The 13,051-nt window shown below is 38.3% G+C and overlaps 1 protein-coding gene across 2 annotated transcripts in view; it reads left to right on the top strand.

Annotated features, from left to right (window-relative positions):
• LOC122556645 (A disintegrin and metalloproteinase with thrombospondin motifs 2-like) overlaps nucleotides 1–12,171 on the top strand; it is a 377,553-nt gene extending 365,382 nt beyond the window's left edge. For both annotated transcript variants that reach the window (XM_087995344.1, XM_043703613.2), the window contains exons 19-22: nucleotides 4,284–4,491; nucleotides 6,261–6,393; nucleotides 6,944–7,048; nucleotides 9,423–12,171. In XM_087995344.1, the coding sequence (XP_087851470.1) occupies nucleotides 4,284–4,491; nucleotides 6,261–6,393; nucleotides 6,944–7,048; nucleotides 9,423–9,877 (901 nt within the window). In that variant the 3' untranslated portion in view covers nucleotides 9,878–12,171. The remainder of the gene's footprint in view (nucleotides 1–4,283; nucleotides 4,492–6,260; nucleotides 6,394–6,943; nucleotides 7,049–9,422) is intronic.
• Nucleotides 12,172–13,051: the final 880 nt, after the last annotated feature.

The following is a 13,051-nucleotide window of genomic DNA, read 5'->3' as shown; positions in this document are numbered from 1 at the left end:
TGTCTCAAAGTGTCAAAAGTGTTTGTAGACACTGCATGCTTCCTTTCCAAGGACACCAAGGCATGAATGTAGTTGCAGAAAAGAGACAGGCAATCAGGTCCGGACCTGTTGGTGGCTACCTTAAAGGACCCTCTTGTTTCCTGAAAGACTCACAACCAGATTATCAAATTAACTCATTGATTAAATCACAATTAACAAGCACAAACCATCAAGGCCAGTGTCACAACAACAAAAAAACTAAACAGTGGGCAAAACAAGGGAGAAATCCAAGGCAAAGTAGTTTCATAGAGTAATAGAGATGTACAGTACAGAAACAGACACTTCAGTCCATGCTGACCAGATATCCCAACCCAATCTAGTTCCACCTGCCAGCACCTGACCCATATCTCTCCAAACCGTTCCTATTCATATACCCATCAGATGCCTTTTAAATGTTGCAATTGTACTCGCCTCCACCACTTCCTCTGGCAGCTCATTCCATACACGTACCACCCTCTGCATGAAAAGGTTGCCCCTTAGGTCTCTTTTATATCTTTCCACTCTCACCCTAAACCTATGCCCTCTAGTTCTGGACTCACTCACCCCAGGGAAAGGACTTTGTCTATTTATCCTAGCCATGCCCCTCATGATTTTATAAATCTCTATAAAGTCACCCCTCAGCCTCTGATGCTCCATGAAAAACAGCCCTAGCCTATTCAACCTCTCTCTATAGCTCAAATCCCCTAACTCTGGCAACATCCTTGTAAATCTTTTCTGAACCCTACCAGGTTTCACAACATCTTTCCAATAGGTAGGAGACCAGAATTGCATGCAATATCCCAACAGTGGCCTAACCAATGTCCTGTATGGCCGCAACATGACCTCCCAACTCCTGTACTCAACACTCTGACCAATAAAAGAAAGCATACTAATTGCCTTCTTCACTATCCTATCTACCTGCGACTCCACTTTCAAGGAGCTATGAACCTGCACTCCAAGGTCTCTTTGTTCAGCAACACTCCCAAGGATCTTACTGTTAAGTGTATAAGTCCTGCTAAGATTTGCTTTCCCAAAATGCAGCACCTCACATTTATCTAAATTAAACTCCAGCTACCACTTCTTAGCCCATTGGCCCATCCGATCAAGATCCTGTTGTACTCTGAGAAGAAGATAACAACTCCAGGCCCACAGTGCCCACTTCTGTCTAAAAGCTTCTCAGGTTGTGGTTGGACACTGTGCTCCTCTCCAAGAGCTATCCTAGTGTACAAATATAGCTATGAAAGTGACGTAGGCAGTCGAGAATTACGACCTGCTCCAAATCCCACGCCTGCTTCCAGTTGATGGCTATCTTAAAGAAGCCAGCTTTTCTTATATCCAAAAGTGTTATCGCTCAGAACGAAAATGGCTTTAATTCCCACTGCCACATCAATCGTAGTCAGAACCCAGCTCTAACACAAAGTGTATTCAGCATTACTTACTGTCAATCAACTCTGGAACCAATCTGTTTGATGAACTTGTATTTCAAACACTGACTAGGAAGGTCCACTAATTTTCTTCCAATAATGTCGTGGGATTTTTTACATCCACCAGCGTGGGATACTGTCTCGAATGAATGTGTAGTATAAAGGAAAGGAACTTCCAGACTACAGCCTTTGTTGTACTGAAGTGTCAACCTGGATTATTTGCTGCTTCTGGAATGGACTTTACACTCTCAAATTGCTGATCTAAGTGCCATTGCTGAGGCAAGGTTAATTCGTTAAAATAGCTGTTCACTCTGAGCACTTAATGGAAAAAATCTATCAAAAATTCTTCTGATGAAGCCAGTGCTCCATTTTGTTGGATTCCTGATACTGCAAATGAGGCAGGCTTTAAGAAGAAGATAATGCTCCAAAAATTGTTTATTTCTGCCTATCATGCAGATTATCTGGTCAGTATCTCATTGCTGTTCGTGGGATCTTGCTGTTGGCTGCTGTTTTTTCCTACATTACAACAGGACTACATTTCAAAATTACTTAATTAGTTTGTTAGTTGTGAAATACTGTGCTGTGCTTATGATATCACTGTATCTCTGAAAAATCTTCTTTGTTCAAATGAAGTATTTTGATTTTATTCTGTAAGGTAATCTATAAATGTTGGTGACCACTTGTCAATTCAGGAATGTGAGAATTATGTAATGCTATTGGAAATAAGAAAAAAAAATCATTTTAAAGTCATTTACTTTCAGGATCACCTCATGAATAGTTCACACTCAAAAGCATAATTTAGATCCTGTAAAATATTCTGGTGTGTTTGCATTAGTTAAAATTAGTGTTGTTTTACAGTTTTGAAACCTGTAACTTGAAACCAAAATTGGAGGTGTAGTGGACAGCGAAGAAGGTTACCTCAGATCACAACGGAATCTTGATCAGATGGGCCAATGGGCTGAGAAGTGACACATGGAGGTTAATTTAGATAATTGAGGTGCTGCATTTTGAGAAAGCAAACCTTAGCAGGACTTATACACTTAATGGTAAGGTCCTAGGGAGTGTTGCTGAACAAAGAGATCTTGAAGTGCAGGTTCCTTGAAAGTGGAGTCACAGGTAGATAGGATAGTGAAGAAGGCGTTTGGTATACTTTCCTTTATTGGTCAGAGCATTGAGTATAGCAGTTGGGAGGTCATGTTGTGGCCGTACAGGACATTAGTTAGACCACTGTTGGAATATTGCGTGCAGTTCTGGTCTCCTTCCTATCGGAAAGATGTTGTGAAACTTGAAAGAATTCAGAAAAGATTTACAAGGATGTTGCCAGGGTTGGAGGATTTAAGCTTTAGGGAGAGGTTGAACAGGCTAGGGCTGTTTTCAATGGAATGTCGGAGGCTGAGGGGTGACCTTATAGTGGTTTATAAAATCATGAGGGGCATGAATAGGATAAATAGACACAATCTTTTCCTTGGGATGGGTGAATCCGGAATTAGAGGACATAGGTTTAGGGTGAGAGGGGAAAGATATAAAAGAGTCCTAAGGAGCAACTTTTTCACACAGAGGGTGATATGTGTATGGAATGAGCTGCCAGAGGAAGTGGTGGAGGCTAGTACAATTGCAACATTTAAAAGGCATCTGATGAGTATATGAATAGGAACGGTTTGGAGGGATATGGGTCAGGTGCTGGCAGGTGGAACTAGATTGGGTTGGGATATCTGGTCAGCATGGACGAGTTGGATTGAAGGGTCTGTTTCCATATACATTTCTATGACTCTAACTTTGTGTGAATAATCATAGAATCCCTACAGTGTGGAAACAGGCCATTTGGCCCACACTGACCTTCCGAAGAGCGTCCCATACAGACCCATTCCCCTCCATTTCCCCTGACTAATGTGCCTAACCTACTCATCCCTGAACACTATGGAGAATTTAGCATGGCCAATTCACCTAACCTGCACATCTTTGGACTGTGGGAGGAAACCAGAGCACCCGTAGGAAACCCACGCAGACACAGGGCAAATGTGCAAACTCCACATAGACGGTCACCCAAGACTGGAATTGAATCCAGGTCCCTGGCACCTTGAGGCAACAGTGCTAACCACTGAGCCACTGTGCCTCCCTAATGTTCAGGGACAGGACATTGGTGAGGCTTCTTCTGGGGTAGTGTGTCCATTTCTGGTTGCCCTGTTATAGGAAGGATATTATAAAACTGGAGAAGATTCAGAAAAGATTTATCAGGATGTTCCAGGAATGGAGGGTTTGAGTTATGGGGAGATACTGGATAAGCTGGGATTTTTTTCACTGGATCATAGGAGATTGAGAGGTGACCTTGTTGATGTTTTTAAATTAAAGATGTGTATGGATAAGGTGAATGACACAATTTTGCCCTATGAGTCAGGATTTCAATACTAGGGAGCATATTTTAAAGATGAGAGGAGAAAGATTTAAAAAGAACATGAGGGGCAACTTTTTTTTTACACACAGGGTGGTTCATGTGTCGAATGAATTTCCAGAGGAAGTGGTGGATGCAGGAACAGTTACAACATTTAAAAGACATTTGGATAAGTACTGTGCATGAATAAGAAATGTTGAAGGGGTAGTTGAACTAATTTAGTTTGGTATTTTGGTTGACATGGACTAGTTGGACCAAAGGGTCTCTTTCCTTGCTGTATGACTGTATGGCATTCTATGAATGTTGTTTTAGTTTATCGTTTGATGTATTTGCTTAAAATTCCTACTTCCCTAAAGTCTTAAAAATAGTACCGAGCATAACACAATAACAATTTAGAGTTCCACCACACAAGTACTCTAAAGTCTTATACTTTTTGGCTACGTACTTTGCAGATGGGTTACTGGGGAATGGGAACCATGCACCAGAACTTGTGGCAAATCTGGATATCAGATCCGAAGTGTCCGATGCATTCAGCCACTCCATGATGGCACCAACCGTTCAGCACACAGCAAATACTGCAACGAGGATCGGCCTGAGACCAGAAAACCGTGTAATCGAGAACTCTGCCCTGCAGAGTGGAGGACAGGACCTTGGTCACAGGTAAATCAAGGATTATTGTATTTCTTGGCCTATTAGATTAGATTCCCTACAGCGTGGAAACAGGCCCTTCAGCCCAACCAGTCCATGCCGACCCTCCAAAGAGTAACCCACCCAGACCCATCTCCCTCTAACCTAATGCACCGAACACTATGGGCAATTTAGAATGGCCAATTCGTCTGACCTGCACGTCTTTGGATTGTGGGAGGAAATCGGAGCACCCGGAGGAAACCCACACAGACACTGGGAGAATGTGCAAACTCCACACAGACAGTCGCCCGAGACTGGAATCAAACCTGGGACCGTGGTGCTGTGAGGCAGCAGTGCTAACCACTGAGCCACCGTGCCACCCATATGTTTGAGAGATGTCATTCATGATCCTGATTTTAACCATCATTTTCAACTTGCGCTCTTTAAAAAGAACATGAGGGGCCGTATTTTTTACTCAGAGTGGTTCTTGTGTGGAATGAATTTCCAGAGGAAGTGGTGGATACAGGAACAGTTACAACATTTAAAAGACATTTGGATAAGTTTATACCCACTGAAATGGGTATCGATCTATAGACAGTTTTATTTGAAATTATTTCTTTGGATCTAGACGTCGCCAGCTGGGCCTGCTGGTTGCTTCCTGGAATTATTTGATTTCAATGTTTTTTTTAACTTAGAAGTGAATAGCCAGCAATTCTGCATTTTTGGATCAATAATTCACAGCTGAGTACACCGAATTAAATTGGCTATTAGGCCAGCTGTAGCCCTAAAGGCTATATTGCTGGCCTAGGTTTTGCTCTGTTTCAGCAGAGTGCATACATACTGCTTCGAAAAATCTGTCAACTGACAAGAAGTCACAACAATTTTATGGACTTACTTGTTCCAGAATCACCACAAACTTCCAGTCTGATAACTGAGCTCATTCCCATTTTGCTTCTGTCAATGCCCCACCATCATAAACATCACTCTTTATTAGAAATGTCTGATGTTATGGACCAGACCAGACCCCCTCAAAATATTTTAAGAAGGTAGCCTTGAGCCTGACATTTTCTTATTTTAAAGGCAAATGTAAAGTGTTATGATCCAGATGCAATGCAACTGGTCAAACTACTCAATGCTAAGTAAAACAGAATTTATTTAAACACTATAGTTAAAATACAACCAAAAAAAGAAGAATTTAGAATATCCTGACTCTAGTGGAAGACTTAACAGAATAATAGATACAGTAACTATTACTAATCAACTATTCCAATGTAGTAACATCCCATAAAACACCCCTTGGAAAAACGGCAGCTCCAGAAAAATGGATTTGTCTCACAGGCAACCCAGTAACAGAGAAAAAAACCCAACTTCTAGCTGTAATCGAGAGAGGGAGAAATAGCTTCTATATCTTCAAGTGCACAACAGCAACTGCTTAAATCTAAACTGAAAATCTAAGAAATACTAGAAAGCCAGGTCTATGAGAGCTGGCCACCCCGGCCCTAGCTGCTTCCATTGTTCCAACTTTAAAAAACCCTAAGACCACACAAGCTGTTTACATCTTTTACCGATAGCTTGGCACCTCTCGTTCAATCTATCCTTTTTTTAAAAAAAAAACAAAATAACCTCTTAAAGCCATTGCATTATCACATTGACCAAACTTCATATTCTCTTTCTGACAATCCAATGTTTTGACATGCAACTGTTCATGTCTTGGTACTATCTCCTCGTATAGCAGTAGTCATATATGCATGTTACTACATTACTACTTTCTTTCTCAAAAATATAATTTGTTGTTTTGTTAGTGTTCTGTAACCTGTAGAAATGGAACGCAGGAGAGACAGGTTGTGTGCCGAACAAGGGACAATATGGTTGGTCACTGTGAAGAGGAAAAGCCAGACCACATCCGCATATGCAGAATGCCTGCATGTCCCCCCAGTAAGTAACTCTATAATATCCTGGATTCAAGTTACAGTGAGCTTTCAATATTTTACATTCCTTTGAAAATTATTATTGAATTATTTTGCACTAATAATGAGGGCAAACTCTACGGTTTCAATCAGGGTCATACTCAGAGGGAGAGCATCAATCAGAGAATTGAGGCTATAGTGTTCTGGCTCTATTTTGGATCAATGCTTCCTTCCATTTGGGAACAGGTGATCAAGGACATTAGTCTTTACCTTGTTCCATCAAATACACAAAAGTTTATGTATTTGCAGAAGTTTATGAATGTTTAGAATGTGATAAGAACAATACTATTAAAAATATTGTTGCAAGTATACCAATTGCAGAGTTTTTTCATGAATATTTCTGTAGATGCAATGTAAATTCAAAAAACAAATGGTTTTTATTTAAGAAGAAATAAGTTATAATATTGTGATTAACACTACTTAAATACTGAAATGTGCATACACAGTGTTTGATTTCATTAGTTCTGTTTAGGAGATTGATTGATTGATTATGATGTGATATGTTCCATTTTTTCCAGAAAACTCTTCTCAGCAAACATCACTCACTTCCTCCAAAGGAAAGTCTTTAATCCAATGGCTATCACGTCCAGATCCAGCATATCCCATTCAGAAAATTTCGAAAAGTAAATCATATTATAACTCTGGTCCTGGCTTTAAATGCATGCAATTTCTCATGTGGATTTTACCCTTTCTTATGTCCTTTTCTCTTCATGGTGCATTTCTCTGATTAGCAACTGCATTATGGTTCTAATACTTCTACTGGGCCCTGGGTGCACAGCCTGTATCTTCTCTAGAGCTTGTGCAGTACTAGAGATGGAGGTCCAAAGGGGTGACTTCATACTTCACTGGAGGAATTCCACAGTATGATGCAGGCCTCTGAACAGGAGCTGTCTCCAGCTTGCTTACTGTTTGATTTGCTTGATAACAGGCTCTAATGAAACATAGCCTCAGTTTGACGGAAACTGAGAAATTTATTGTGAATGTGATCACATCACAATAACATCTTCTTGTCTAATATTTCCTTCTCTGTAAATCTCCTATACTTTGTTAGAATTTCTTAGAGTAGTTTATGCTATGACCTGGATGAGTAGCAGCCTGAAGTAACTTCCTTTCTTTGTCTCATTTGTTGCTTTCCGAGATAAATTTCTACTGCTTGCCATTGTGCTGTTGCATTTCACTATGTGGAGTGAGGATTAAGGGCTCATGTTCTATTGGTAGCAAGTGCATGGTTCCATTTTCATTGTGTGCGTGTGTGTGTGTGTAATTACAAACAGTACCTCATAAATTTTATTTTGTTTAGAAAAATGCCTTATTTAAGGATGAATGTAATAGCTTTTGTTACTGCAAGCAACAGGAAATAAAACAGGAGACATCATGTATACTAAGCCTAAGCCCTTCTTTACCAATACACTACACGATAACAATAATCACTGCCGTGTCTGGCCGCAGATGCAAACAAGTACCAATGCTAGGGATATAGAAAATATTCTGCAAGATTAAATTTAAAAGTGCAACATTTTACTTATTATAGTTTGGAAAATGAATGTTAACATGAAAGTACAAAAAACAATGAAAATATTAGTTTGAGATGAAAAAGTGAAAACACTTTGACCATGTCATTGTTATGTGATCACATAATCAGCTTTTGTTGTAAGTATTTTTGTGGAATTTTTAGGATGTGTGCTAAATCTTATGAACAAGGAGAACTGATGAGCTACAGCTATTGCACTGAAAAGTGTTATATGTTACATAATTGGTGTTTGTACAAATGCACTCGACTGTTAATTATTTTAAACTCAGAACGATTAAATTAACCATGTTCAATGGCTCCAGACAGTGCAATATGGTACTCAGTAATGTGTACTACATCTGTATGCACTTTGTTTTTTCAGGGATAATTTATTGATATTTAGTAAACATTTAACAAAACTGTGAGGATGTACCATTTCAGTTTTCAGCGTTCACTTCTAGATTTTTTTGTAAGATTGGTGACAGTGTTTACCAAGTTAACTGTGATCTTGTACATTCAGATGCATTTTCTTACCGATGGAGATCTGGGGACTTGTGTTCCTCCAGTTTGTCATTAGTTTCTGCAAATAAACAATAACTTATGTCAAGAAATAAAACATTGTCTATATTTTGATTTTTTTTAAACAAAAGAGAGGTATCAGGCAATCATTGGAAAATTCCAGTATTTTTACTCTTTTCCAATTTTTTTGCATTCGATGTTGAACAACCTTTCCCTTGTGCTTAGTAACTTAGTAATTATTCCAACCTTGACTACAGACATTCAATTGGACTTATTCATTATAAGTCCCCAACAGCATTTATCATCTGAGCTCAGTTCTAGGCATTACAGAAAAGATTCTAGTACAAATATTCTGGATTAAAAAGGCATTTTTCTAAGCAAATGGGGACTGTTGTATTTAGTTTGGCCTCTGAGGAAACAAAATATTTGCGAATAAAGCCTGTAGTTTTCACTTTGTACAAACTTGGAAATCTGGGTAGAAAGAGCCAAAAGAAAAGCATCCATCTTAAAGAAAATATTATGCCATTGTCTGACTGAAGCAGCTCAACAATCAGTAACGAAAGGATGCAGTCAGTTTCAGTTCTTCTTGAGAGAAGATCCAGCCTCATGTGAATTCAGTGAATAAACTTCAAAACAAATGTATTTTGCAATTTATAAATTTTAAACCAGTTTATCTGATAAAAATGCAAGCAAGATCTTCAGATCGGTTCAGATCTATGACTGCAAAACTTGAAGATGCGTTTTAACAGTTATAACATGGCTAACTAGAACATTTCCATTTACTTTCTTGATTAATTGGACTCATTATCTCACTATTAAAACACCTATCTCTTTATAAAATATCAAGAAACTGTATCAGTGAGCATACGTTGTCCAAATCAGCTACAAAAAAAAAGCTTAAACCTGTTAATTGATGGCAATATATCCTTTCCAATTCTAATTTTCTTTTCACCTTAATATCTTCGCAGAAGCAATTTGTCATGGGGACAAGTCAATCTTCTGCCGTATGGAAGTACTTTCCAGATATTGCTCTATTCCTGGCTACCACAAGCTCTGTTGCAAGTACTGCAATTCACTATCTCAACAGCTTTCAAACAAGACCAATGACACTGAATCCCAGAAGCAGATTAAACCAACCATACTACCTGAGACCACAAAGAAGCCAAGGGTTGTTACCTCTCACAAAGTAAATGGAACAAAAGAGAGTGTTCAGAAAAATGCAGTTGGACAGGCACACAAGAGAGAAAAAGGTAATAGTAAAAAAAAACAACATAAATTTGTAATTCCAACACGGCCAAATATAGTCAGCAACCACAGACTCCAGTTCCTGCTTGATCAGAAGATAAAAGAGATGCTGAACAATTCCTCAGAAAAAACAGTTTCTTCTGTAAAGAATAACCGTTTACCTCACCGAAAGATATGAGTGTGGAACATCTGTCAACAGAAAGCCAAAGAAGAATGTTATAAAGTACTTCACTCACCATATGACAGAAACTGGACTAGAAATGAATGGCACGATTTATTTTAGCAGTGTTAACACAGTTATAATGCAAACACTTTAACTTTAGTAATCTACCTTATAAAAAGTCAGCATGGAGCTTATGTCTCTCAGCTTTGCCAGGCTTCTCTCAGACGCATATAGATACATAGATACACCTTCATTGTGAGTGGTTTGGTGTTACCAACCAAGGATTCCCTTTGACTTCCTCCATGTAGCTCGTTGCTGCACTATAATTGCACTTAATGTAGCATTTGCACCAAAATAATTTCTTTGTAAATTGCAGTAAATTTCCTGAAAGATTGGTGCTGAACATTCCCAAAATACCAATGTACTGTATTAATGGCACATATGATTTATTCCTCTTAGGGCCTTATTGTACCTAACAGGGACATAGTCTCCTCAGGTTCTAGTTCAGCTCCTGACTGAGAGATTGTGTTGAAAATAAAGGTTACTTGCAATGTTGTAAACAGTCAAACATTGCCAGCATGTTATGCAGGTTTTGCTTTTGAAGCTGTGTTCTTAGAATTTTTAAGATTTGGGAAAATATGGTGCTGAAGTTCCTGTAGATAATCCTCAATCTGAAGAAATTGCAGGTCAAGTAAAATCTGCAAAAATAACTTTTACGTTTACACAAGGATAGAACCACAGAATAATTAATTTGCACTATTTACTTTTACAAAATAACACTTTTACAAACCTGTTCTTCTTGTTGCCAAAGCCTAATTCTACAATCGTTAAGAAAGTAAAGGAATTCCTGTCGCAACCTAAAACATCTAGAATGAAGTATGGCGGCTGGAGGACACACCCATTGTGATTTGCATAGTTAATATGTTTCTATATAATGCTAAACTTCAAATTTGAAATGACCCAGAAACATCTTCATTTGTCAGATTTATTTCTTCTGCCATCGCATTTGGCTTCATAGAGATAACCACTTAAGTTATTTTAACCTTTTGAAAGGAAATTAATCTTCAGTGCTTAATGTGTTAGACATATCACAGTATTTGTTTTATACCTTTCATATATTATAGTGAATGTTTCTAATAGCTGTACTCCAGAACACTTTCTCGCCTGTTTAAGTCAACCATTTGGGTGATCTAATTTGCCATACCTTCCATTATTTCATATGATATCTGTCCTGGTCATCTTAATTCTGTTTATCCCTCCTCTAAGTTCAGAACAATAAAATAATAATGATAGTAATAAAGAAATAGCAAATCATGCAATCATAGGTTCCTTGTTCCTGCGTTCAACACATATATCAGTGAAACTAATGTTATGTATCGTTCAACAGAAATTATGATTACTTGGTCCTACATTATTCTCTCAAGGTAAATGTTTTAATAATATAGAAGTGGGGAACATCGGTCCATCAAATTCTGAAAAGCTAAAGCTAAGCTAATATCACAAAATCACCAGAAATCTTGTCTGCTTCTATTGATCAATCAGACACACCCGGGCAGTGATTTTTATGATTAGGTGATGATGCCCTGATTTCTCAAAATATGTGGTCCAGTGATTCAGGTGGGATTCTAAATCACTCCATAAGTCCCCCTTGAAATGTAAACCTATTTTTTCCTTCAGATACTGGTTGATATGTGCAGTTACAGCATGATGGTCAGGTATGGACTTAATGGTTTTCTATTGTCTTAAAACAACAAGAATTTCAGAATCCTCTGGAAAAACAGAACATTTCAGTTCCAAATTACAGATATCACCTAACATTGAAAATATTCAGCCCCTGAAATCCATTAGTCCAATCAAGTGGTGCTTCCAATTTCACAAAGTTCTCATTCTGACTACTTTACAAATTACATACTTTGTAATATTTTTCATAACCCTAGACTGGGTTTGTTATTCCCAATTAAGAACATGTGTGACAAAATGTGTGCTTCACTTTATTTTATGACATTTGTTTTATTACATATTGAATGCAGACATTCTACTTTAAAATGTAAAGTTGGTTTATAAGTTTTGTTCCAATGCTTTAATCTTGCTTCATGGCATGTGTATTTTTCTTCATTAAGTAGCAGCTCTACTGGGCTAATTCCTGTATGTATGAATAACATCACCTGCCCCAATTACACTTACAATTTCTACAGCAGTTCCACTAAAGAGTCTCTTTTGTACATTATTTGTATATAAGAGTTAGAACCTTTATTTTTAATATTTATTAAACTTGGAACATTTGTGGCATTTTGCTCATTTGTCTCAGAGCTATAACTGTTTGTGAATGTTCCTTTTCAGTGTTACAGTGATGGCAATGTTACTGCCATTTATTTAGCATTCCAGTATTGGAATTTGTTGGGACTGAAGAACACACAATGAAGCAATGTGTGATCTCTGAAAATTTGTGCAGGTCGGTGTGAGAATGTTTCTTTCAAAACGACTGTAGTAGTTTGCCAAAGGAGGTTTAGTATAAATCACATCATTTAACTATTTTGAACTGAAAGATGAGGAAAGGTAATCAGAAAATGGCAATAACTAACCAAAGAATTTTAAGTCAAACAGGGAATAAAATATAGTCTCCTGTGATTAATGGACTGAATTTTTGTAACAGTTGGTGGCAGGATCGGAGGTGGGCGTGTTGGCAAAATTGGATTAGAAAGCAGTGTGATAGCTTCCATCTGCAGTTCCTGCCTCTCAGCATTTCTGGTGGAGGGGCAGATAGTGGCAACCTGCCCAAAAATGGCAGATGATTAATGGAACATGCAATCAGGCCAATCGCAGAGCTTGTTGAAGTTCAGATGAAGATTTTGAAAAGGAAGCACAAGAAATATTCAGGGTCATGAGGACGTCTCTGAAGAGGAAGGAACACCACAGCAAGGAGTCAGTCATGGACACTGGAGCTTTTCCTAATGTTGATTAGAAAGAGTATGAAGAACAGAGCAGCTCATTCGTTGAGATATAGTGGCAAATCCGTGAACAGGGGTCACTGAGCATTTTAATGGCAAACACTGGATAAATTGTGAGGGAATTTACTGAGAGGGAATAGTGGTTCATAGGAGGTGTACCCAGGCAATGCAACTGATGACAAGGTGCCCATCTCTGGTTATGGGCTCAGTAACACAGAGCTTGTACTTAAGGACACTGAGG

This window comes from Chiloscyllium plagiosum, unplaced genomic scaffold (genome assembly GCF_037043375.1).
Source record: "Chiloscyllium plagiosum isolate Xiang-an unplaced genomic scaffold, Cpla_swu_hap1 HiC_scaffold_16, whole genome shotgun sequence".
Lineage (NCBI taxonomy): Eukaryota > Metazoa > Chordata > Chondrichthyes > Orectolobiformes > Hemiscylliidae > Chiloscyllium > Chiloscyllium plagiosum.
This window is presented reverse-complemented; position numbering and strand designations above follow the sequence as displayed.